The following is a 27252-nucleotide window of genomic DNA, read 5'->3' as shown; positions in this document are numbered from 1 at the left end:
AGAAGGCATTACGCATCTGTAGCAGTATTGTTGCTCTCCAAAGCTCTTTGATCTATCACTGTGCATGCCCTTTGTAATGATAATTTAGTAAGAGAGGCTGATACTTAATAATTCAATTTTGGAACTTCCCCTTATCTGCCTTTTGTGTGCTGATATGAGGTGGCACCGTTTCAAAATAAAAGCATGCTTTTGATATTTCAGATACTGCAGATATATGTAAGCACTATTGCCTGTTTATAGCTTTATTTTCTGTATTTAATTAATGTGATACTACTGAGCTGGCAGTTCAGAGACTGATGTTCTCTGATAAAGTCTGGAGGAGGTGCTAGAGAAGAAGCAGTAGTTTCTGTAACTGCCACCTACCAGTGTCCCTTGGCCCTGAGCTTTTGCGTCCAACCGATGGAACAAGAGGTGAGGGAAGCTGCCAGGTCTGTTCAGGCCTGTGTCTCTTCATTGTGATGACCAGAATGGGACTAGTTTTCTGCAACTTTGCTACTGACATGGAGCAGCTTTTTAAACTCAAGAAACCAAACTGAAGCAGAATTGCCTTCAGAAACAATATTTTCTGACCAGCTGTCCTGGTTTTGGCTGGGATAGAGTTAATTGTCCTCCTAGTAGCTGGTATAGTGCTATGGTTTTGGGTTCAGTATGAGAAGAATGTTGATAACACACTGATGTTTTAGTTGTTGCTAAGCAGTGTTTATAGTAAGTCAAGGATTTTTCAGCTTCTCATGCCCAGCCAGCAAGAAGGCTGGAGGGGCAGAAGAAGTTGGGAGGGGACACAGCCAGGGCAGCTGACCCAAACTGGCCAAAGGGGTATTCCATAGCATGTGATGTCATACCCAGTATATAAACTGGGGGGAGTTGGCCCGGGGGGCAGATTGCTGCCTGGGGACAAACTGGGCATCAGTCGGCAAGTGGTGAGCAATTGCATTGCGCATCACTTGTTTTGTATATTCCAGTCCTTTTATCAGTACTGTCACTTTATTATTGTTATTATTATCATTATTAGTTTCTCCCTTTCTGTTCTATTAAACCGTTCTTATCTCAACCCACAAGTTTTACTTTTTTTTCCCTGATTCTCTCCCTCATTCCACTGGGGGTGGGGGGAGTGAGTGAGCAGCTGTGTGGTGCTTAGTTACTGGCTGGGGTTAAACCATGACACACACATAAGGACTGATAATGAAAACAGCTTTACAATAGCAGATTGTTGAAATGGCAGACAATCTTAATTTACACTTTAGCTGAATTTGGACAAGATTCTACAGAATGAATGTACTTACAGATGGAAGAATCCTACATGAACAGGTCTTTTCATTTTGTGGGACTAGGTGGCAAGGATTTTGTCTAATTGAAATACAGCAATTTGCTAAGTATGTCCAACTCCATCAAGCCCAACTGGATACCCCATATCTGAGGCTAGTTCTGGAATTTTCAGCTAACACTTTAGAACCATGGCTATTAAGCCAATGCCATATCTAGGCATAATACAAATGCCACGTAATCCGCAGAAGCATTTGTTACAGAGGAATGTCTGGGTGGCTCCCTGGGCGATGCCTATTCTCGTGCCCATTTTTCCGAGTACCTCTCTGGACGATCAGCACAGCACATGGTCTGAATGTTGCTGAGTGCCATTAGTTGGTCTTGTACAAGGCACAGGAACAATTTTGTGTCATTTTTAATTTCAAAGTGATATGAGTTATAGTCTACTGGAGTAGTGTTTTTAAAACATGAAATGGAGAATAAGTGTTACATGCCTGGAGTTTGCCATAAATATGAATGAGGACGTCTGAGCGCAGAAAGCCAGCTGGGATAAGGAACTATGTGGGCCAAAAGAAACATAACTTGACATGGTCTTACCGCTCCTGGAGTAAATCTCCAGAAGACACAATACCCAGAACAATACCCCAATTTTGTCTTGGAAGGAACAAGTTCTCTTGAAAACTGCTCAAGAAAGTAGTAATGGAAATGCAGTGTGAGACCAGGGGTCCCAGGGGCCAGCTACTGGATAATCCAAATGTCGAGGGTCAGTTACATGAAGGGGGTGCCAGGCATGTCTGCGTGTGAGAGAGTTCTGAGTACCAGCAATGGATGTGGGGCTGTGGGCCTCAGAGGCTCATACCTAAAAAAGTGCCAGAGTCTGGGGGGGCCTGGGGATGCTGGTCCCAGCTGCTGGGCAGACTGAGTGTCCCAGACCAGCTACTGGAGGGATCCTCCCAGAAACTGGGGAGGCGTTGGCATATGCTTAGAGAAGAGCTCCTTCTACTCTGTAAAACAATGTTTTTGCGGGCAAAACACAATGTAAATAAAGTGCGAAGTCAAATCTCGTTGCTCAAGAACACTTCAAGAAAGCAGACTGAAGTGGTCATATCAAAATGTTTATGAAGCAGCACGCCCCTTCGTAATAGGGCAGCTGCAGCACCATCGAGAGACTATAGAAACAGGGATGGCTCTAACAGCATGTTTATGATTGAATAGTGCTCATAAAGCCATTACTGAAATTAATTTCTGGAAAGGATTAGCTACTGGCTTGCTGATTAGATGAATTCTTACTTTTCAAATACCTTACAAATTTCCAGTGCATCAGTAAGCTGTTTGGAGCATTCCAGCAAAACTGAGAGTGCAAGAAATAAAGGAAATGTGGAAGGAGTTATGCATTTAAATTTCTAGTACTGCAGAAAAATGTGCAATGACAGAGTAATACATGACTAAATTCTCTCAAGTGGAAAATGTCATGCTTTGTGTGGAGAGAGAAAAAATAAATTGTGGAAGCCAAGGGAATTCTTAATTTTTAATCTAACTTGCCTTCCAAAGTGTATCAAGTAATTTGTAATTTATTCAAAACTGATGTATTTCAGTGCATGCCCACTTACTATTTGTGTCAAGTAGAAAATAGGAATAGACATGCAGACTGCAGTACATGCCTACATTTAGGTATCTTTCAGGCTTATGTCTTGTTTGGATCTCATGTTTGCTGGAGATACGGAAAAAAGAACAGAGCACAGGGTATAGTCAAGATCATAAACTGCTCCAGGATTCACTCAGGCTTTGCCTTTATCTGAAAGGATGTACAATTTAGTATGAGACAAGTCTCTGAAAGTTGCTATCAAAAAAAGAAAGGAAAAAAAAAAAAAGAAAGAAAAAGGGCACTAGGAGTGTGTGTGTTTGGGGTTAGGAATCCAGGAGTCTGACAGAGGTGAGCCTGCTGCAGCTCCATGGCCCCAGGCTCAGCTGGAAGAAAGACCCAGTGTGTACCCCCAGTGGGAGCACACACACAGAGTACAGATACGCTTGTGCACATGGCCAGCCACACTGTCAACACTGAAATTATTCAGTAGCTGGCCCCTGGAGCCCCTGGTCTCCCAGCTGCATGCATACACACACACATACGTACACATATATACATACACTGACATACAGGATGCACACAGTGCAGTCCCTCCAGTTCCTGGCACCCCAGACACATGGCCGCTGTGAATCTTTGCCCCTTTTCCTGTGGCAGGCACTTGGCTCCATACACACAGACACAGAACACAGAGCCCCCTTAACCAAGGAAATGGTTAGAAATGGAGTTTAATAGGGCAGGACAGACTGTTGTGATTGGGTGTGCAGACCATGGTCAGACACGTGTACTGGCCAGCCTGGTGGCGTGCTACCGGCCTTTTACCCCCTTTTCTCTCCCTTTTCCTACACCTCTTCCTCCCTTATCCACCTTAATCTCTCCCTTTTCCCAGCTTTGGTCCTTTCTCTAAACAGCCCGTATGTCTTGTACGATGACAAGATGCTCTTCCAGGCATCCCATAAGGACCCCCACACCCCTGCAGGCAGCAACCCCTCCAATCTGCAGGGTGATCCAGAGAGCTGCTCCTGTTGACCCACCTGGTGGGTGACACTCCTGGGCCACAGGGCAGACTGCTTGCTGTGCCAGCCTGGGGAGGAGACGGGTCAGGGGCCCCTTGGCACCGGTAGGGTTACCGGGGTCCCTTCCCCGATCCTTGTTCTCCCCTGCTTTGCGCTAGTGGAAACTAGCCTTCAATCACATCACTGAGCAGGGTGAGGATCTGTTTTGCCTTCGCGTTCCTACAGGCCACACAACGTGACTGGTCTAGAACATACTAACAGGCCATTTCTTGAACCTCTGCTCACGGCTTGGTCCTTCTCCAGTAAAACCCCAAATTAATCCAGCGTGTCGCTCCCCACGGCAGGGCCCCCCAGAGCCTCCCGAGGCCCGTCCGGGCCCCAGCAACCCTGCCACCGGCCGCGCAGCACCCCGAGCTCACGCAGTCCGGCGGGAGGGAGGCCCAAGCGAAGCCGGACTGGGTCTCCCCAGCCCTGGAGCCCGCACGGGGGCGGTGGGCCGCCAGGCAGCCCCTCGGCCGCGGCCGCCCTCAGCCCGGCCCTGCCTCCCGGGGACGGAAGCGCGGGTCTCTCGCGAGAGGTGCTGCCCCGCTCTCTCTTCCGGCGGCGTGCGGCTGGGCTCGGGCGGCCGGGCGACATGGCGCTCTACAACTTCAAGAAGATTACGGTGGTGCCGTCCGCCAAGGTAATGGCGTCGCGCCCCCTCGGCCGCCCCTCGGCGCCCCTCGGCGCGGGGAGAGCCCCTCCCGCGAGGCGGCGGCTCGCTCGTGCCGCGCGTGAGGAGAGCGCTACCCGCCCCGCGCTGCCGGCGTGGCCTCGGCCTTCGCCGCCTGCCCCTCCCGCGGGACGCGTGGGCTCGCCCTGGGCTAGTGCTCCTGGGCCCGGCGGCCTGTACCATGCGGGGGGTGGTGTGGGGGGGAGCGGGGGTTCCTGTCAGAGAGGGGCACTGCGGCCTGAGGAGGGATACTGGGGCTGCTCTTCTCCTCAGCCCCGCAGGGGTGTCGGGGTGGTCCCTACAAAAATCCCCCCTGTTTTCCAACCCCGTGTCATGCTTAGCCTCATCCCTGCGCGCTCGTTCAAAATGAAGTTTTCACCTAGTCTGAGGAAGGAGTTTTCGTTAAAAGTATGGTGCATGGAGCTCCTCGCGGGGTTTTGGGCCTGCTGTGCTTCCTCAGTACCTGTCATGTTGCTGCCCGAGCTGCTGCTGTGGCAGGTGTGGATGGGAGGCCAACCCTCAGTCAGTTGAAATGAAAACCAGAGGGGAATGTACAAACTGCTTGTTATTACCCAGAGATGGGAACCTATCCTAAAACATACGTTGCAAACCATGTATGGTGTGGAGGCGGTTAACTGGCCTGCGTGCTCCTCCACCAAAATGAAATTTATGGCTTTATAAGAACTTGAGAATTTGTATAATTATTTTTCCTTCATTGCAGGACTTCATAGATTTGACATTGTCAAAGACTCAGCGGAAGACCCCAACTGTCATTCATAAACATTATCAAATCCATCGGATTCGACATTTTTACATGCGAAAAGTCAAATATACTCAACAAAATTACCATGATAGACTCACTCAGATCTTAACAGATTTCCCCAAATTAGATGTAAGTGTTTTGTCATTTGATCATAAAGGACCTTTGCTTTCACGGTATTAGGAATACTTCCTCAACAGCATATTGGTTTTATTTGAGTTTATTTTGGCCTGAGTGGCATCTTGCTGATTCACTGTGTAGATGATTTTGACTGATTCCCAGTAGATTTTACTGGGAGTAATTTTAGGCAAACTTGTTCTGCAAAAATAGTATGTTCCTACTAAAAAAGGAAGTCTAAATTGTGCCCATGGATGGTCATCGAAGGGTGGGTTTTAGAAGGTTTTAGCTGATCAAATATGTTTGCCAGAAGTTGCTGTTGAATGAAGAGAAAGAAAGTGTGGGGTTTTTTAAGTATGTTGTGTCTGCTTATTTCTTCTTTGTCTATGTAAATTGTGCTTATGATTAGTCTTCCCTAGAAGATACTTGCAGGAAGTAAGAAATGTCCAAATATATCGCATTGCTTCCCATCTTCAGTTCTTCAGAAGTTACTTTGATAACATAAACATTGTTCTTGGCCCCATAAAGGATAGTGTTGGAAACAAACTCTGACAAGATGCACATAGTCTGAACTTCCCAACAACTGCAACTGGATCCACATGTCCAGTGGGGCTTTTTATGTAGGCAGTTTTCTGCTCATGCTTAAATTGTTGACCTGCAATAATATTTTTTCCTGATGTTTTCATATCCGGTGAGTATTACTGCAGAACTCCCACAGATATCTTGTGTGTTTTGTTGAACATCACATGATGAAAATTCTGCAAATAAATACATAAGTAGCTGAAATATTTTGTTTAAAAGATTTGAACCAAAGATTCTGCTTCCTTGGAAAGCTAAAGGATTTATTTGGGAGTTGAAGAAACCCTTCTTACCCAGTCTTGAACAGAAATTTAATGTAGCGCTCAGAAAAAGGGAGGAATTAATATTGTTGCTGTGTTTCTGGTATAGTGTGAATTTGCTTTTAGAAACTACTTCTGCAGGCTTCTTGCAGTTTCTTATTTAAAAAAAAAACCTTTCAAAGTTGTAATACAAAGTATTTTACAAAGCAAAAAATCAAATGGAAGCTTCATATGTATGAGTCCAAGATGTGTTTGCAAAAGAAATTCAAAGTGATTTAAGATTTATGCATTTAGTGACCAAGCAGATTATTTTTCTTACATAAGATAGTAATGAAAACTGTTTTTTGTGTTGCTGTACTGGAGAAAAAAAAAGAACTTACATAGTTGCCAAGAAATAGTCATCTTAAAAAGAAAATATTAGGCTTAATTTTGCTTTATGCTTTTGTTTTAGGATATTCATCCTTTTTATGCAGATTTGATGAATGTTCTCTATGACAAAGATCACTACAAGCTGGCTTTGGGGCAGATTAATATTGCCAAGAATCTGATTGACAAGTAAGGGACATTAATTTCTTCAATTTTGTACCTGCCTGGTTGACTGTTGGCTAAATTCTTGTTTCTTGTCTCCACAGTGTTGCTAAAGACTATGTGCGGCTGATGAAGTATGGTGATTCCCTTTACCGCTGCAAACAGCTGAAACGTGCTGCTCTGGGACGAATGTGCACAATTATCAAAAGACAGAAACAAAGCTTGGAATATTTGGAGCAAGGTTTGTGTTAAAAATAGGCTAATATAAGGCATGTGAATTGGATGTAAAATTTATTCTTACACTTAATAACAGCAGAATGTGTTTAGTACAGAATATAGACACAGGAAACATAGAAATAGTTTCAAAATCCCCAAATATTTAGAATTTATTTTTTAACTAAATAGTTTTCTCTTTGAAAAGTCTTTAAATTTTATTTTATTACTAACAGTTCTAAAATGTTTTTCTTTTCTTAGAAGTCATAGCCATGCTTTTATTTATCGTTATTTTCACTAACATATATTTGAAAAATATTGCTAAAAATTTTCCAAACAATACGCCTTACTTCAGGCTTATTATTCCTTCAGGTTATATTGCCTGATTTGATGGGGTCATTCTAGCTAAAAGATAGTGGTCTTCATTTTTTAAATATTTATTAAGTTTCTTTTTTTGTTGTACGTAGATACTTGTGGAGTTTACAAAGTATTATATGTTTTCATAAATGATCAATTAAATTATGTCAGAAAAGTTATTAATTTGTATATAAACAGTTCAGCATATGAATTTTAATTCCGTTTCAGTAAAACTTAAATTATTGCAAATACTTAAAAAATATTCTTAACATTTCAGTGCGACAACATTTGTCTCGTTTGCCAACCATCGATCCCAATACAAGAACTCTTCTGTTGTGTGGCTACCCAAATGTTGGAAAATCTAGCTTTATAAATAAGGTATGTGAATGGTTTTTTTCAAAAATAATACTGAGTACCATTTAGTTAAAACAAGGTAACATTTAAACAATTTGATATCATTATGGCACTGTCTGCTGTGAGCATCAGCAAATTCAAATGTGTGAGTAAGGGTTGAATGAAATTCCTGGAGGGATAAATGGAAAACTACAATATATTTCACTCTTAAAAATTATTATCTTTTCCAAAATAGCCTGTATCCCATTAACATATTTTCTGATAGATAATTTTTGCAGAGAAGCCAGAATAACTGTTTTTAGCTTTTTTTGTAGCAAAGGAAGTTTATTATAATTATGATACACTGCTTGCAGGAAATTTTCAGTAAATGTGTGTGAATAAATCTTGTTTTAAGGTTACAAGAGCAGATGTAGAAGTGCAGCCTTATGCTTTTACCACAAAATCTCTCTTTGTGGGACATATGGATTATAAGTATCTGCGTTGGCAGGTAAGAACTGTTACTATTTTGCATTTTCTTTAAAGAATTAACTGGGTGTAATCTGGTTTGCCATTTTGCAGTGTGAATTGCATTTTTGTGTCTTGATGAGACACACTATGTCTGAGAGCTGCTGCGCAAGGTACAGTGTGCCAAGTGAGGGCAGTAGTCAAAAGCTATTCTAAAAATGTACATGTATGGGTGTGTTTTCAATTTGAGGGAAGAATGGCAATGGAATTACTGACTAAAGCCAGCTCACTTTTTATCACTGTCAAATTCTGGGCCAGGTTGGGGCAGGGCTTTTCCTACTTGTTCAATACTTGGAGTGTTGGTTATTCTGAAACCTCATCCTTCTCCTATTACTCCATTTTCACATTCTAAATTTGGCTGAGTTTACAGTCTTACTTTTGACTGAAAGGAAAGAATAGTGCTGTCTTAAAAAAGACAATATTGACCAGAAATCAAGCACATGTCCTGAAATAGCATATCAATTATCCTGTAGTAAGGCCTGACAGTTACATTAATTTTAGGTAGTAGATACTCCTGGTATTTTGGATCATCCTTTGGAGGATAGGAACACCATTGAGATGCAGGCTATAACTGCGCTTGCACATCTTCGTGCTGCTGTGCTTTACGTGATGGATGTGTCTGAGCAGTGCGGACATAGCCTGGAGGAGCAAGTAGAGCTCTTCAGAAATATCAAGCCCCTGTTTGCTAACAAGGTAGGTTTGTTTACATTATTAATAACCCCCAGGTTTTTATAACATGATAACTTCAATTATGATTCTTTTTTTCTTTTTATTAGCCACTTATAATTGTTGCAAACAAATGTGACGTGAAGAGGATTGCAGAACTTCCTGAAGAGAGTCAGGTTAGACTACTTCTCCCACCTCTCTCTCTCTTCCGACATTTACAAAAATAGGCGCAAGTGTTGTGGATGGCTATCATTTGTATTGGGCAAAAACTTTTACATGATCATTTCTTTATCTAACTGTTTAATAGTGTAATGGAAAGTAGCTTTCCAGGTCTTGACCCATATCTTTCTTAAGTACTGTGTACTTTGCTTGCCAATGTGACGTCCACTTACAAGAAGGGTCGGAGGGAGGATCCAGGGAACTACAGGCCTGTCAGCTTGACCTCGGTACTGGGCAAGATTATGGAACAGTTCGTCTTGAGTGTGCTCACATGGCAAGTCCAGGACAACCAGGGAATCAGGCCCAGTCAGCATGGGTTCATGAAAGGCAGGTCCTGCTTGACCAACCTGATCTCCTTCTGTGACCAGGTGACCTGCCTAGTGGATGAGGGCAAGGCTGTGGATGTTGTCTATCTCAACTTCAGTAAGGCCTTTGACATGGTCTCTCATAGCATACTCCTTGAGAAGCTGGCATCTCATGGCTTAGACAAGTGTACTCTTCGCTGGGCAAAAAACTGGCTGGATGGAGGATCCCAGAGGGTTGTGGTGAATGGGGTGAAATCCAGTTGGCAGCAGGTCACAGGTGGTGTTCCCCAGGGCTCAGTATTGGGGCCAGTTCTGTTTAATATCTTTATCAGTGATCTGGATGAGGGGATCGGGTGCACCCTCAGTAAGTTTGCAGATGACACCAAGTTGGGAGGGAGGGTTGATCTGCTCGAGGGCAGGAAGGCTCTACAGAGGGATCTGGACAGGCTGGATCGATGTGTTGAGGCCAATTGTATGAGGTTCAACAAGGCCAAGTGCAGGGTCCTGCACTTGGGTCACAACAGCCCCATGCAGTGCTACAGGCTTGGGGACATTGGAATGGGCTGCCCAGGGAAGTGGTTTCCCTGGAGATACTCAAAAAGCGAGTGGACAGGGTACTTCAGGACATGGTTTAGTGGACCTGGTTAATGGTTGGACTCAATGATGTTGAAGGTCTTTTCCAACCTAAATGATTCTATGATTCTATGAGTGGCTGGAAAGCTGCCCGGCAGAAAAGGACCTGGGGGTGCTGGTTGACAGCCGGCTGGATATGAGCCAGCAGTGTGCCCAGGTGGCCAAGAAGGCCAATGGCATCCTGGCCTGTATCAGAAACAGTGTGGCCAGCAGGAGTGGGGAAGTGATTGTTCCCCTGTATTCGGCACTGGTGAGGCTGCACCTTGAGTACTGTGTTCAGTTTTGGGCCCCTCACTACAGGAAAGACATTGAGCTGCTGGAACATGTCCAGAGAAGGGCAACTAAGTTGGTGAGGGGCCTGGAACACAAGTCTTATGAGGAGTGGCTGAGGGAACTGGGGCTGTTTAGTCTGGAGAGAAGGAGGCTAAGGGGAGACCTCATCGCTCTCTACAACTACCTGAAAGGGGGTTGTAGTGAGGTGGGTGCTGGTCTCTTCTGTCAGGTGGCTGGTGATGGGACGAGAGGAAATGTCCTCAAAGTTGTGGCAGGGGAGGTTTAGGTTGGATATTAGGAAAAATTTCTTTACTGAAAGGGTTGTCAGGTCTTGAAAAAGGCTGCCCAGGGAAGTGGTTGAGTCACCATCCCTGGAGGTGTTCAAAAAGCACGTAGACAAGGCACTCCAGAACATGGCGTATTGGGCATGGTTGATGGTTGGACTCGATGATCTTGAAGGTCTTTTCCAACCTAAATGATTCTATGATTCTATGATAATGTATATGCTTGCCTGAATATCGTAAATGCGAGACAGAAAGTAAGTCCTTAGTGGTTTCAGAAATCTCTGACGCTGTGGGAACTTTCAGTTACTACTGTAGTTGGAAGTAAGACTGAATAGCCTTGTTCAATAATTATTTCAGTAAAAGTTCAGAGACAATGAGCACTACACTGAGAGGTGTAGCTGAACAGTTGCAGTAGAAGGTCCCGCTGGGCAACGCGTTGTGTATATGCAGGGCTATTTCTTATGTATCTACAAGTTCAAGGACACATAGAATTTGTGTTTCTGTCACTGTTTTTTTCTTTTTCTTTTTTCCTTATGGGTCATTTATAGGTGCCTTTTAGAAAGTAGTTATTTGCTTATAAAAGAAGAAACAGATTAAATAGAACTGTAGTTGTAAAGTTTCTGTCATGTTTTTAGAAACACGTTCTAATAAAATAGTAACAAGTTGCATGTATTGATATTGGATTAAGAGTTCTGTTCTTAATGTATCAGTATATTAAGAAATGAGCAGAATGTCATTCTTTGGGATGTTTCTATTTTAGAAAATATTTGAAACTTTTGAAGCAGAAGGATTTTCTGTAATAGAGACAAGTACTCTAACAGAAGAAGGTGTAATGCAAGTTAAAACAGAGGTAAGTCTCTCTTCTCTCAATTTCATTCCAAATGAACAGCTAACATTTTGCCTCATTTGTATGAATTTAATCTCAGTTGAACTGTGCATTACAGTGATTGATAAACTTTAAGTATGTTATCCTTTGTAGCCTGTTGAGCCTCAGTGGACTTGGGTGCAAATGAAAAATGATATCTAATAAAAGTCATATTTTAAAAAACATTTGGTGATTTTTTTCTGAGTCCTGTTGCTTTCTCTTATTGTCAGCTCATCATAAAAAAAAATAAAAGGATCGCATACATCTTCCCATGATACTTTTTATATAAAATAATTCAGTGCTTTCTTGAGAGCTAGAGAGGTAAGATATTAGAGAGAAGATGAGATGTGAAGTGAGATATTTGGGATTGAAAGCCTACTGTGTCATTTGTTGTATCAGGAAGGCTTCATTCCTTACCTAATGTTGTCATGTACGCTTTCAGGCCTGTGACAGACTGTTGGCCCATCGTGTTGATACTAAAATGAAAGGAAATAAAGTGAATGAAGTATTGAATAGATTACACTTGGCCATGCCAACCAAAAGAGATAACAAGGTAGGCTACATCTTTACACTTCTTAGTGTATTTCCCAGCACTTCTTAAGTAGAATAAGAATTCTCTTGTCTTAACATGTGAACAGATTAATATGGTGAAATTTGCTTATTTTTTATCTGTAACTGCCTTTGCTGGTGGGATAATCAGCTTGGCATTTTTATTCTTTAGAAGTACATTACTCTGCAATGGTGATTTATAGCATTATAAAAAAAAAAAAGATTCAAACTTTTTTTCCCTTTTTTATTGGGGTGGGTTGTTGCATTAATTTCAGGAGCGGCTGCCTTTTATACCTGAGGGAGCAGTAACACGTAAGAAACGCATGGAAGTAGACACACCCAGGAGGAAATTGGTAAGTGGCATCTCTTAATTAGGAAATGAGCAAATGGATTTTAAATCTGCTGTATTAGCCCATAGATTTTAAATTAGATGGTATATAAAGCCACACATGTCTTTGCAGGAGAGAGATCTTGAACTTGAAATGGGAGATGATTATGTTTTGGATCTTCAGAGTAAGTATTATCTAAAAATCAGTATTATTATTAAGCAGTAAAGTTTGGCTATTTCAGTCTTAAGGGAGAATACCTAAACCTGACTCTTTTCAACTAATTACCAATGCCATACTATGCATACTATACCGTTGCATACTATCTGTTCCAGAACTCATGTCATAATACCACTCGGTTGTTTCCTGTTATAGAGTCCCAGACATACAATGACTGGTCTGATGATTCAAGTGTTTTTTTTCCCTTCCATTTTATATTGTACTACCTCATTAATTCTTGATGCTCTCTTTGTTAAGAAAGTATCAATATGAGAGAGAATGCATGTATTTTGTTTCAGCTGAGTATCTGTTGCTTATTATGGTTTGGCAGTGGATCATGTCATTGAACAATATTTGGTGGTAGGAAGGAGTTAGAAGTGTTTGTGAATATGTCAGAGATGCTACCAAATTCTTGCCACTTAAGGATATGGTACTTTTTTTTTTATTATGATCTGAATGTTGTTTTCTGTCATTGAACATTCTTTGAAATTATTTTTGTCTCTTTATTAACTTTTGTTATATTTTTAAGAATACTGGGACTTAATGAATTCATCTGAAAAATATGATAAGATACCAGAGATATGGGAAGGTCATAATATACTTGACTACATTGATCCGGATATAATGAAAGTGAGTTTTCAATTATTCTTTTTACACTTTTCTTGCCTCTTTATCCCTTTATTTGTTTAGTGTAAATTACTGTATTTGTAGATTAAAAACAGTATGTCATGAGAACAAGTTCTTTTACATTGTCTGCACTTCCCATGGGAAAAGATACTGTTTTCTGAATGACCAAGGACAGAATTTCAGAATGGAAAATTGCTTTACCTTGTCAGAATGATAGTGATCTTATCTTTTCCATCCTAAAATATAAGGTTTGCAGGAGAAGTTATATTTCTTCATTTTTTGAGTTAAGCCAGAAGGAATGTAGCTAACAAATTTTATGTATTATTAATAATATGAAATTCACTCATCAAATCTATGTCTGCTGGAGTATGACGTTAAAGGAGGTGGACTGAATTCTCAATTTATAACATTTTTATTTAATAACGAGCACTGTTCTTATTTCTTGCTGGTTGTTGAGGAGAAGCAGTGAGTGCAGACTACAGAGCCTGCCGGTTCTGCAGTTGGGTTCATCTGAATTGCTGGTGTTCCAGACTTGTGCTAAATGTAGAAAGAGAAAGTTTTTTTCAGAGTGTGTTTCCAGAAATGGCACAACTAGCACAGGTCACGGTATAGTACATCTGCATTCACGCAGTGGGCAGCTCCAGACTATAATGCTATGTGATCAAATAAATCTGCGTAGTAGTGTCCCCCATAGGTTTGCAGTCATCTGTATCACCAACTGCATTAAGTATGGCTGGAGGGGTCATTGTTGGGTAATGTAGTTCCTTCTTTGAAGGGTCTGCATACTGTCATGGCCCTGGGCCATGCAAAAATGTATTGTTGAGGATTCTAAGTCAAGGATTTGATGAGCATCTTGATTTTCATTTCATCTCTTCAAAATCTAAGAAACTGGAAGAACTGGAGAAAGAGGAAGAGCTGAGAGAAGCTGCTGGAGAATATGACAGTGAACCAGAAAGTGAAGATGAAGAAATGATGGAAATCCGACAGTTGGCAAAACAGATCCGAGAAAAGAAGAAACTGAAAATCCTGCAGTCAAAGGAAAAAGATACTCGAGGTCCGAGGATGCCTAGAACAGCTAAAAAGGCAAGTATAGAACATATTCTGTAGTAAAATCTTGCTGATGTATAATAACTTCATGAAAACATAAACCAGTATTGGGTAGTGGAACTGATCACTTTTTCTCATGTTTGGCCATCTCACTTGCTACTTGCTTCCTTCTGTCCTCCTAGGCATTCTGGTCACTACCTAGTTGTGGAGGCCAAACCAAATGAGTGATAGTAGCCCTTTTTTTGTGCCATACAAGTGAGTCTTTTGTAAAATTCCACGTATATTGGAGAAAAAGTTTTCAAGAATACAGTTCAGCTCTAATTGGGTTGCTGTATCATATATTGTTGTTATTGTTGTTGTTTGTTTGTTTATTCTAAATTCAAATAATTAGGAGAATTGTATAATTACTTAAAATCACAATCATGTAAAATTTCTTATGGGGCCCTCCTTATGCTGGAAAAGATTGTATGTTTCTTTTTGGAAGCTAGGTATCACTCTTCCTAATGTCAGAATCTCTTGTGACCAGTCCAGGACGATTGCAAAGTAATAAACTGATAACTAGACATTTTGAGAAAATAAATCTTGCTGATTTTGCATGCAATATTTCTTATCTTCCCCAAAGTGTGTGCCTCTTGGGAGAGAAGGAAACATTTCTGACTGAAACACCCCTCTTTGTCACCTTCCTCCCAAAAAGGCAAACAATTTGAAAGATCTTTAGAGAATGCTGGGACATTGCAATCCTTTGAAGAAGGATTTATCAGTGAAGAGAATTAAATTGCAATCAAGGAAATGTGAAGTTACGACTTCCATTATCTGCTTGTGGGATGTGCCAAAGGAATAAATGTGTAGTGAATATAATGGGCTTGTGGTGGTATATTAAGACAAAAAAATAAGATAGAACCATACTTTTTTGAAACAAACATGTTTTTTTAACTGTCTTTTTACAGGTCCAGCGGAAGGTGCTAGAGAAAGAAATGACTGATCTTGGACTGGACATGACTAATAAAGATGATGTAAGTTTTTGCTAATTAAACACAATGTTTATGTAAAAGAGATCAATGTCATTACATGCTAAATTTCTTTGAGCACATTTGAAATGCGTATTACAGTTGGCATGAGAGAGGTGGGATTTATTAAGGAGAAAATAGGAAACCCAGATGAGGCAGTCGATACTGGAATTTTTGAGTGATGTGATCAAAACATGTTGGGTAGGCTGAAAAAATAAACATTTATCAAGAATTGCATATATATGTATGCACTGCTTTCTGTTAGAACTCTTTTGGAATTTGTATAGGATTCAAGAACGGGGTTTGGCTGAACATACTTAATTTTCAAGTCTGCTTTGTTGGATGAGACACTATGTCAGAAATAGCAGTAATGTCAGATCAGGCTTATCTTTTCACGGTTCATTAATCCTGTGAGTTGTTATTGAAGTTTTTGAGGGCAGCCGGCATCTTTAGATGTAAGGCAGCTAAAGTACTTCAAACGTAGATTTGCCTTCAGGAGACATTTCATTTTATCAGAAATTTTTAAAAAATCCATTTTGTACAGCAAATCCAGCAGTATTATGGCTATCTACATCTTGAGACCTTAAATTCTTTGACTAAACAAGGAGTTAGGAAACAAGGAATGTCAACACTACCCATCTGAAGCAAGCATTTATGCTTCTCAGAGCTGACATGCCATGTTGATTTAGGAGCGATCTCGGTGAGGAGGAATTTAATACTTACACTGTAGGGTGGTAAGTCTTCATGTCCAAAATTCTTTAGGGCTTTGCTCTATAAACAGGGCACTAAATCAGTGTGGGTTTCTTCATTGCTTTTTTGCTGTTGCTAAATTGCTTCAGTATTGCTATTCATTAATTTGTCTGTGTCTTTTTATCCATTATTTATACATCTACTCAGAAAAAAAATCAGAAAACTGGAGTTAATAATTGTGTGAAGAATATGCTAATATTCACCGAAATTTGAGTATTACTGTAGGACAGAAAGGCAGTGATCAACAGTTGACAAGGTCTTTATGTTACTGTGGGATAGCCAATATAATGTATCACAGCAGTCCACTTCCTGTTTTTTTGTATTAGTCTAATTAGAAATGGAGCATGTCTGAGCTGATTGTTTCTAATGATTAAAGTGATGTTTTGAATTGCAGGCACATTATGTGAGAAGGTCCCGTAGTGTTACAAGGAAACGTAAACGTGATGAGTCTGAAACCCCGAAATCTGTGGCACGCAGTCGCAGCTCCTCTCGCACACCACGGGATGTTTCTGGTCTTCGTGATGAAAAGGTTTGTTATTTATAGCAATTAAACCAGCACGATTGTACTTAAACCAGCTTCTGGGAAACTTCATACTAGGCTGGTTATGTTTGTCCAGAGTTCATCTTTCTTCTGTTTGCAGCTTCATCTTCTGTTCATTTGAACTCTCTATACTTTAAAAATGCCTACTTCGTTCGTACAAGTAACATGTAATAATACAGGGTAAGAAAGTACATTTTGAATTTTTGTCTCTAAATGCAAGTATGAAGGAAGAGTTCTGCAAACTGTGGAGTTCCACCTTTAGCAAGTTAGGAATTCCAGGGATAGTGTGATCATTTTGTTAGCGTACTGGAGAATGGAGAGTTTCACAAAGGAGGATTAGTGTCACTTGCAGTGATACTGTTCCAGAGTTGCAGATGGTGGTGTATGTTCAGTGTTAGTTAATGTCCTTGTTAAAATCATCTAGCTTTGTGGTTTTTTAAAAGGTAAAGCTAGTTGCCTGAGCTACTAAGGAAGTTACTCTGCATGTTTGTTTGTTTTTAAATAGATGGTGAAGAAGGTCAAGACTATGGCAAAGAAAGCTCAGAAGAAAATGAATCGCCTGGGCAGGAAAGGAGAGGGAGACAGACACATATTTGACTTGAAGCCAAAACATCTGCTGGCTGGAAAGAGAAAATCTGGTAAAACACAGAGAAGATAAGCAGTCTTCTGAATTAAAACTAATTAAACATAGCTTTTAAAAACTAATTTCTAGTCCTGTTTTCCTTTTTAGTAATATATTTTAAAAGTACGTGTTTTGTGTTAGTGGTTAAGATACTTGAAGCTTGGAGAGGGAAAGTTCTGATACTTTGATCTTGGTGTTTTAAAGTGGGTTAATAATACTATGAGAAATTTGTTGATAGCAGTGGCACAAACCATTTCTAAGTAGCCATCAAAAATACCACTTCATTCCATTTTCTTACTACTGACCATCATGTAGCAATAAAGCATTTGAAGTTTTATGTAAAACTAGATTTAAAACGAGGTTAAATCTAGAAACATGAAGTATTTGTTAATAAAGCTGCTGTCAGAATTAAAAGCGCACAGCTTCATAAGGTACTGCATCAGTAAGGTTTGGGTTTCTGTGTGCAAGTTAGTTCTTTGATATATAGTAAGTGGTGAGTTTACGTTGTAGGTGAAGGCTGAAATTGGTGGGGAGGTAATGGCAGACTGACAAGTACTGCACAAAGTCAGTGTTCATGCACTGAACCAGTTTTGAAGGAATGGGAGAAATACTCGCCAGTTTAGTCAGCTAAACGGTGACTGAGGCTGGAGGAATCATTGCAGTTTTAGTACTGACCTGCCATCTGTAATGACCTAAGGCAGCATGGGCAGGGAAGATTACAACTTAGAACTTTTAATATTTCAGATCAATATTAATATGTCAGATTATGTAGAAAATGAGGATCAGATTGGAATTTTGTCCTGAGTGCATGTCAATTATGCTACTGTCACTCTCTGCTTAGGAAAACATTTTCTCTTCAGAAGCTGATGGACAAAAATTCTGTATCTGTTCAAGGGTAAATATATTGTCAAACGTGAAATATTCCCTTTTTGTCCCTAGCTGGTCAAGAACAAGGTAGGAATTACCTAGAGGTTAGGAAAATTGTGCATTATAAATGTGCTGCCTGAACAATACAATTAAAATGCACAGTTTTAAAGATTAAACTGGAATCCAATGAAATATGCATGTTAAAAACAAACAAAACCCCCAAAAGGTAAGGGGGAAGAATCCTTAAAGTACTATTAATTTTTTTTTAAACTATTTTTAAACACTACAGGCTGAGTGTTCAGATGTGAGCTTTAGCATATTGGAGCATTATGTGTAAATCCATATTGTTTCCTTCATCTAATTCATGTAATAAATTTGGTATTAAAAACATTGTAATGCTGCAAAGAAGTTCAATGTCAAGAAAAACTTTAATGTCAAAACTTCTAAGGGATTTTGAAGACCTCTTTAGCAAAACTTTGCTTTCAGCTTCCTTATGCACATTAGTCTACTGCAGGTTATGCTTTTGTCAGCTTTTGCTCCAAGCTGGCCATTTGAAATAGAAAAGTAGAAATTCGTTGAAATAAATTTATGCCCTGCTACCCCCCATCATACTGCTTCAGTGACCTTTAGTAGGCATGTTGTTGTTTGCAGTGTAGTAATGTCAGAGATTGTTTTCCATGCGGCTCAAAGTCTGGAAAGAAAACAACGGTCCAAGGTTTTAGGTTAGGTATTTTAATCATAATCTTATTTTTAAGATAATCTTTTATTTAAAAAGTATTTTGTAAGTATTTGAAAAGTACTCTTAATACATTAACTTAGGTAGTATGGCTGATTGCACTGAATTCAGGAGAGCTGTTACATTGCATCACTGTTCCCTCACCGCTATTACTTGCTTCAAGACAATTGTATTGGGCTTGTGTGGCAAGGTTTTGGTAGTGGGGGGGCTACAAGGGTGGCTTCTGTGAGAAGCTGCTGGAAGCTTCCCCTGTGTCTGACAGTGCCAATGCCAGCCGGCTCTGAGATGGACCCACCGCTGGCCAAGGCTGAGCCCATCAGTGACAGTGACAGCACCTCTGGGATAACAGATATAAGAAGAGGAAAAAGTTGCTGCAGAACAGAAACAGCAGCCAGAGAGAGGAGCTAGAGCATGTGAGAGAAACAACCCTGCAGACCCCCAGGTCAGTGCAGGAGGAGGGGGAGGAGGTGTTCCAGGTGCCGGAGCAGAGATTCCCCTGCAGCCCGTGGGGAAGACCATGGTGAGGCAGGCTGTCCCCCTGCAGCCCAGGGAGGTCCACGGGGGAGCAGATCTCCACCTGCAGCCCGGGGAGAGAGGACCCCACGCCGGAGCAGGGGGATGTGCCCGAAGTAGGCTGTGACCCCGTGGGAAGCCCGTGCTGGAGCAGGCTCCTGGCAGGACCTGTGGCCCTGTGGAGAGAGGAGCCCACGCTGGAGCAGTCTGTGCCTGAATGGCTGCATGCCACAGAAGGGACTCATGTTGGAGCAGTTCGTGAAGAACTGCAGCCCGTGGGAAGGACCCACATTGGAGAAGTTCATGGAGGACTGTCTCCTGTGGGAGGGACCCCACGCTGGAGCAGGGGAAGAGTGTGAGGAGTCCTGCCCCTGAAGAGGATGAAGCGGCAGAGACAAGGTGTGATGAACTGACCATAACCCCCATTCCCTGTCCCCCTGTGCTGCTGGGGGGGAGGAGGTAGAGAGAACCAGGAGTGGAGTTGAGCCTGGGAAGGAGGGAGGGGTGTGGGGAAGGTGTTTTTAAGATTTGGTTTTACTTCTCATTATCCTTGTTTTGATTTGATTGGTAGTAAATTGAATTGATTTTGTTCTTTCGCTAAGTCAAGTCTGTTTTTTGCCTATGACAATAATTGGTTGAGTGATCTCCCCCCGTCCTTGTCTTGACCTATGAGCCTTTTGTTATATTTTCTCTTCCTTGTCCAGCTGAGGGGGGGAGTGATAGAGCGGCTTTGGTGGGCACCTGGTATCCAGCCAGCATCAACCCATCATAACAATACATCAATTCAGGTCAACATACAACAAACTTGGCTCTAAAACCTTTAAGTCTTGAGCCACTAGAGGTGCTGGCACATAGAAGCTTCAGTGCTGCAGTCACAACTGGGATGAGAAAGAGAAACATGTTAACTACTGGAAAAAATCAGTTTTACCTTGAAACCAGACAGACTAGTTACAAGCATGTTTTACATGCAAGGAGATGGTATGAAAAACATCTTATTTCATCAAGACACCTCTGGGACAAGTTAACTTAAGAAATCTAGGTTGAGTAGTCTGCTAACAGAAGAAATCACAATTAAGCTTTTTTGGGGGAAAAAACCCCAAACAAACCCCAAAATCTTTAATTCAAATTGAGATAGCCTTGATGTTTTTGTCTTATTAAAAAGTGCCTTCCATTTTACTCCTGTTAGTAGCAATTGAACTGCAAGATCAAAAAGGATTAGCTCCTGCACTCTGGTACAACTTCTGATTAACTGAAATTAAGACTTGGTGTAAGTGCATAAATTGTCAATCTTGAATTTTGGAGTTCAAGGGGTTTGAGTTGTCCAGTAATGACTATTACAGTAGGTGTTGCAGGAAAAAAGCTTTTATCAAGATGCCTTTGTTCTCTGGAAGGTAGAGAAGAGTCAGTGAATGCATATCCCTTCTCCAAAGACAGGCTACTTCCTTTATTAGGCAGGTACCATTTACATTTGGTATAATTAACCTTTCTTTCTTTATTTCCTTTTTTTTTTTTTTTGAGATGTCCCCCCCAATGTTTATTATCTAAAGCTATGACACATATTGCAGCACTTCAAAGTGAAACTCAGTCCACGCAGACGATCCAATTACTTAAGCTTTTATGAGCTTGGTTAATTATAGAGTACAGTAGCTGAAGAGATTTGCTTTCTGCAATTAAAATAATCCTGATTACTTTGATTTAATTGTTCTTTTCTTCAGGCAACTAGTCTTCTCAACGTCAGTGCAGAAGTCAAATTCTAGTCACTATTTTAGAAGGTGTAGTCCTGTACAGTTGGGAATGTACCAGCTCTACCAAATGAGCTGGACAGGAGGTGCCCAAACTTCTGTGCCAGCGTGTGTAGTTATGCAAGGAGGGAAGAGCAAACTGGGCACGCACAGGCTGAGGATCCTTCGTATCATGCCAGGTAATGGAGAAAGATGAACCCAGGGGGTTTCTTACATTACCATTACCCATTTCACGTGAGATCCGAGCTTAACTCACCCAAGAGGAACAGGGCTGGGGGGAAGAGCAGGTGAAGACAGAAGAAAAAACATTGGCTCTAACCATCTCTATATAAAGTTTTTGTTAAACATGCTCCGGGTGGATCGCTTTTCTGCACTCAAAAGTCACAAGTTACCATAGTATTAATGAGACAGCACATCACTGCTAGCCTTCAGCATCTTTCACCCCAGCTATTTACATTCGGTGTATTTTTTCATGATCAACAAATTTGTTCAAGTTAGGCAAGTTATCCCACCACTTAAAAAGAAAGGTCTCTGCAATTAGTTTAAACCACGGAGTAATCTTAACTTCGTTCTTGGAGGCTTTGTCCAAGAGCTGTTTCAGTTCTTTCTGTGTCACATAGCAGTAGCTTTGGATCTCATTAGGATCGGGATTCAGCGTTACGTCCTTCTGTACAAATAAGATATAGTCTATCTCATGTTCACCCCAGATCCCATCAGACTTGGCCTTGTAGTGAATTCGTGTCAGATAGGAGATTTCTTCGGGAGTTACCTACAACCAAAACACTTGTCAGAACTGGTGCCAAACCAGAACAATTGCACTACCAGGTATTACAGAAGAATTACAGGTATTACGCTCTTCCTTAAACATTATTTTTCCCCCATGTGTACAACTGCAATGTACTTCTTCATGAAGAATTACTATGAAAAAACAATTTTATTGCACTTCGATGACATGAATTGTACAGCATTTCTCTAGTCAGACTCACCCTGTAATATTTTGAGCAGATTTCTTCTGTACATTAAGTTTTAAATAAAGTTTACCAGACCTTAACATGCACTTACTGAAGCACTGATGAACACGCTTGCACCTGCCCCTTACCTCCCAAGGAAAACACTTGACAACTACTTAAAGCCAAGGTCAGAACTGCATACTGACAGACCACACATAACCCTGATCTACCAGGATCTGTGCAAGCTGCAGATGAGGTAATTAATTCTGGGGACAACCTAACCATCATGCTTCCCAGTAGCACACTGCTTCTCCCATGTCCCACGACACAAATGCAGTTAGTTACAAAATGTGGAAAGGGGTATCGACCACGAGTATAGTTCAGCCAGCTTCACCCTGCTCTCTGTGCACTCCCTCACTGCCACCAGAAAGGCAGGTAGCCAGAAATGGGCTGTGTGATTGCTCTGGAAGAAACGAGTGCCCAGACCACCCTACTTCCCATAGGAAACTCAGGATTGCAGAGGGACTTGTACACGGATGCTGGCAGCAGCTCACAGCGATGCCCTCCAGGAGCACCAGTCGTACAGAACGCACACAGCACTCTGCCATCGGCCTGGAGGAAGGACGGCACATTGCCTGTCCCCAGCCTGCCCAGCCGGAAAACACGTAGGCACCCATAGTCAGACCTGAAGCAACACAATCCTTCATTACCGTGCGATTTACTCTTTGGCTCACATTTAGTTTGAGCAGTGCAATATTCTAAAATACCATTTACTGAGACAAGCCTTTGAGACTCTGAAATATAGATGAAGAAGTCTCAAATTCACCCAGTTCTCAACATCTCCAAAGTTAAACTCACTTTTAGGTTTCAGGCTGACCCTGATGCAGTGAGTCTGTAAAATGGCAAACATTGGCAAGAATTCCTCTTTCTCCCTTCCTCCTTTACCTGCTCCATGGGAATTCCTAACTCTGCTTTCAGTCGTCTCTGTGCTGCTCTCCGAACACCAATGGCATTATTTTCTTCCAGTTCTAGTGGATAGCTTAGAGGATGACTGCAACAAGTGTTGGTAAAACAATCTGCAAGAAGTTTGTATCAGTACACTTTTGACACACATAAAGTATTAGGAAAAAATACCAAAAAACCCACCAAAAAACCCCCGGAGACATAGGATGGTTATTCAACACATTACAGCTTTGTTTCTTTTTTTGCAGAGGAGGGTCAGAGAGGAAGGAGGATATTTTCACCTCTTATTTTTCTTTACATATTTTGCACCAGGATTTGCATCTACCAAGTACCACTTTGCAGGTTAGTGTTTGATACACATGAAGACATGCATTCTCATACCCAAGATAGCATCTACTTAGAGACCCAGTTTATAAAGACCTTGTTTACCCTGCAAGTGCTAATTAAAATTACTTTTGGGAGTTTATATGCAACAGAATATTGAAAATACTCCCAGAGCTTCAAGACCAGCTGACAGTAAGTAGAAGTAAATAAGCAGTTTATGCTCGTGTTTGAAGGACAGACCCTCTATATTCTCTGCTTCACATATATTAAAAATTACTTCTCATTTATGTAGAATAACTGTGATCGGCCAACCTTTTATCTGTAAAAGTCTAGCTCAAAAGCATCTAAAATAGAGCCAGATTACCTACAAACAACACTGAAGCATTTTTATTAGATAGCAGTCAACGAAAAAATTTAAAAAAAAAATCTCTAAAGATTCCCTTGGAAGAAAAAAAACTTCTTTCTTCCTCAAGTTGAAGAGGGTTAGAAACACTTGAATTTGTTTTCAATCCAAAATTCTGAAACAGACAGCTTTATGCTTCCACCAACACCTCTCATGTAAGGTATTTTTCTTTCACTCCACTTCTTATTGTTATGCCATCCCATTTGCAATTTCATAGTAACAGTTCAGGAGTCTTCAAAAAAATCATGCACTATATAGTTTGGCCACAGTGTCACTTCTACAGTTAAAAAAGTGTTTGTTAAGACATACACAGATAAAGGTCCACCCATCTCGCTGAAGCACAATGCAACTGCTTCCAGGCAGCAGGGCTCCACTATGCATCAACTACGTGTCTTTACCAGTGGAATGAGAACATCCTCCACAGCTACCAGAGCAATTTCTTCAACTCCACTAAATATGTCTTGCAGCAGAGAAGGTAAACAACACACACTCTGCGCTTGCATAAACAGGATCAAACATGTCAGGGAACAATAATTTCCCAAGAACATATACAACAATAAGCTAGTGGATGAAGTAAGCTAATGGGAGCACAAGATAAGTACATCTTGAACTCTTAAAAGTATTTAGAAGTATCTCCTCTCCAAAGCAGTAAATTCTAAAACCTCAGAATGACTTATGCTGCAAGATTAGACTGGCGTATTTTTTTAAATATTGATTTAAATAAAACATTTTGATAAATACAATGTGTTTCAGTACTAACCTGGAAATGTAATTTTTGCATTTGACCTCTGCTGCAGCAACAGTTTATTTTCTGTATTAAATAAGAAAACACTGAAAGCTCGGTGCAGTAAACCTAAAAAAAAAAAAAAAAAAAAAAAAAAAATCGAAGAGCTATTTAACAGAGGAGAAAAAACCATATGAAGACAGTTTAAAGGCTTAGAGCAGCCTCATCTTCGAGTAATCTAATTTAAAATTAATGTATGTTAAAAACCAAGGATTTGATAAAAAACTCAGAGTTACTGTTCAGGTTTCTATGTCAGCTTACGCAAAACATTATGAAATTAGAAAAGTGCTAAGAACAACAATGCAACAGAAGAGTTTTACTAAACTCGGTCAGTTCACCATTCAGAAGATGCACATTTGCGCAAGCTTCTAAGGAGGGCTCAGCATCTATAAATTTCCTATCAAAAAGAGATGACTCAAAAATTCCTAAAAAACTATATGGAATTTCAAGACGCTTCAGGAATTGCAAAAGTACAATGAAAAATAGGCTCCCTTAATAACGGTACAATTGCCATTTTGGGCACCTTTTGTTATTCCTCTCTTCAGGAAGATGTTTCCCCCAAGTATAGAAAAGGAGGTCACAAACTACTATGAGAGGCTCATGAATCTGACCAACCTCAAATAAAACCCACAATCAATTAGAATCACCACAACAAAAAAACCTTTTCTATTAGCAGTATTTGAAGTAGAACTCTGTGTAAGCTACTGTCCTGGGATAGAGTTAATTGTCTTCCTAGTAGCTGGTATAGTGTTACATTTTGGGTTCACTATGAGAAGAATGTTGATAACTGATGTTTTCAGTTGTTGCTAAGTAATATTTAGTTTAAAGTCAAGGATTTTTCAGCTTCTCATGCCCAGCCAGCAAGAAGGCTGGAGGGGCAGAAGAAGTTGGGAGGGGACACAGCCAGGACAGCTGACCCAAACTGGCCAAAGGGGTATTCCATAGCATGTGATGTCATGACCAGTATATAAACTGGGGGCAGTTGGCCCGGGGGGGCAGATTGCTGCTTGGGGACAAACTGGGCATCGGTTGGCGCGTGGTGAACAATTGCATTGGGCATCACTTGTTTTGTATATTCCAATTCTTTTATTATTATTGTCATTTTATTATTGTTATTATTATCATTACTAGTTTCTTCCTTTCTGTTCTATTAAACTGTTCTTATCTCAACCCACGAGTTTTACCTTTTTTTTCCCCCTGATTCTCTCCCCCATCCCACTGGGGGGGGGTGGGGGGAGTGAGTGAGCAGCTGTGTGGTGCTTAGTTACCAGCTAGGGTTAAACCATGACAACTACTTAAAAATCAAAGTCTCTTCTACTTAAAAAGAACTCAGCAAAGAAGTGGCATTCTTTAGAATCAGGTACATAGATACAGAGAATCAGGTATCTATAATAGGAAAACAATACTATTTTATCATCAAAATGTGATTCAAAAATATTTATTAAGGCATACAGCTTATACCCACAATCACACACTTCTCTCCTTTGCTACTGCCTCCAAGTGTATGTTTGTCCATATTGTAATATTTTTAAATTAGATACTGGGAGGTGGGGGAGGAGGCGGGCGTGGGGAAGTACTTGCTCTGGTTTGATCAGCACTCACCTAAGATTACGCCTTTAATTTAATCATGACTATATTCCTGAAAATATTTCATCAGCTTAATGGTTCAATTAGAAGGTAAGCAAGCTGTACCTTTATCAATGTTTTCATTCAAGTGACAGTTTTTCTTGGTATCCGCTCCAATCTTATTATCATTTTCATCGATAAGGATGCACATCTCTGCCAAGAGCTGCACCTGCTGCTCATCCAGGTGATCTGTGTTTACTTCAGGCATCGTGATGGCAGCAGGCGTTCTACTGAAAAAAACGATGAGAAGAAGAGTCATTTAGTAATAATAACACCTGTAAGGTTCTGGGCAGAGTGTGAGAAACAATCAAACGGCTAGGTTTTCCGACACGGTGTAAATTGTGTGCCAATTGTATTTCTGGGGGTTTACGTTCTTTCAGATTTCTGAAATTTCCTGCCCACAATACAAGACCCACAGCAACATCTGTTACGTGGTCAAAACGTTTCTTTTCCGTTTCTCTGAAAGCCCGTGCAGCAGCTGCTGCGGGACAGCCGCGCCGTAACATTTTGACGGGCTGGCCGGAGAGGAAACCCGGCTCCAACTTTCACCCTTCGTAACCCCACAGCCTACGCAGGTCCTGCACACTGACGCTGGGTGACATTTACAATGCCAGACGCCACGGGCGCGAGTATTCCGCCCCCCCCCAACCCGTAAGAACTCAAGGACTCGCCGACCCGCCCACGCAGCCCCCCGGCACTTCCACGCCACCCCCCAAACCCTGTCTTGGCGGCCCCTGCCCCGCCGCGGGCATGTTCCAGCCAGCTCCCGTGCCCCCGCAGCCCCCTTCCCCGCCGAGCCCGCTCCCTCGGCAGCTGCCCCCCGCTCTCCCTCTCCCCAGCCCCGTCCCCCAGCCGCCCCCTTCCCCTCCGTCCCCCGCACCTCTCGGCCCGGGCCTTCCCCCCGCAGAGGCCGGCGGCGGACGCGAGCGGCTGGCGGCAGCGACGCCCCTGAAGGGTGGCGGCCCCGCGGCGGCCCGCAGCAACGGCCGGGCGCAGCACGCGCCACATCGCCCGTCACCCCGCCGCCGCCAATGGCAGCGCCCCCGAACACCGACGTCACCGCATCGCCCGATCGCCCCACCGCGGCCGGGGGCTGCCCAGGAGGAGGGAATAACAGTGACTGAGGGGAAAGGCGTCGGCCGCAGCCAACCGCAGCGCAGACGGGT

At 41.7% G+C, this 27252-nt stretch overlaps 2 protein-coding genes across 3 annotated transcripts; one reads left to right on the top strand and one right to left on the bottom strand.

Moving 5' to 3' along the window:
• The first annotated feature begins 4391 nt into the window (after window positions 1-4391).
• On the top strand, window positions 4392-17261 carry GTPBP4 (GTP binding protein 4). The gene is made up of 17 exons (XM_069778157.1): window positions 4392-4543; window positions 5295-5465; window positions 6741-6844; window positions 6922-7058; window positions 7665-7765; window positions 8136-8228; window positions 8747-8938; window positions 9022-9087; window positions 11386-11475; window positions 11933-12043; window positions 12315-12392; window positions 12501-12552; window positions 13114-13214; window positions 14097-14294; window positions 15206-15271; window positions 16410-16544; window positions 17062-17261. The coding sequence occupies exons 1-17, from the start codon at window positions 4496-4498 to the stop codon at window positions 17212-17214; spliced, it is 1896 nt and encodes a 631-aa protein (XP_069634258.1). The 5' UTR covers window positions 4392-4495; the 3' UTR covers window positions 17215-17261.
• Window positions 17262-20710: 3449 nt separating this feature from the next.
• IDI1 (isopentenyl-diphosphate delta isomerase 1) lies at window positions 20711-27146 on the bottom strand. 2 transcript variants are annotated; one of them, XM_069778159.1, is made up of 5 exons: window positions 26967-27146; window positions 26153-26313; window positions 24437-24529; window positions 22932-23062; window positions 20711-21805 (listed from the first exon to the last, which is right to left on the bottom strand). In XM_069778159.1, the coding sequence occupies exons 1-5, from the start codon at window positions 27092-27094 to the stop codon at window positions 21488-21490; spliced, it is 831 nt and encodes a 276-aa protein (XP_069634260.1). In that variant the 5' UTR covers window positions 27095-27146; the 3' UTR covers window positions 20711-21487. The 2 variants fall into 2 exon arrangements, with proteins under 2 accessions (XP_069634260.1, XP_069634259.1); XM_069778158.1 differs by having other exon boundaries at window positions 26153-26316; window positions 26967-27145.
• Between the last annotated feature and the right edge of the window lie 106 nt (window positions 27147-27252).

The sequence above is a fragment of the Haliaeetus albicilla genome, chromosome 2 (genome assembly GCF_947461875.1).
Source record: "Haliaeetus albicilla chromosome 2, bHalAlb1.1, whole genome shotgun sequence".
Taxonomy (NCBI): Eukaryota; Metazoa; Chordata; class Aves; order Accipitriformes; family Accipitridae; genus Haliaeetus; species Haliaeetus albicilla.
This window is presented reverse-complemented; position numbering and strand designations above follow the sequence as displayed.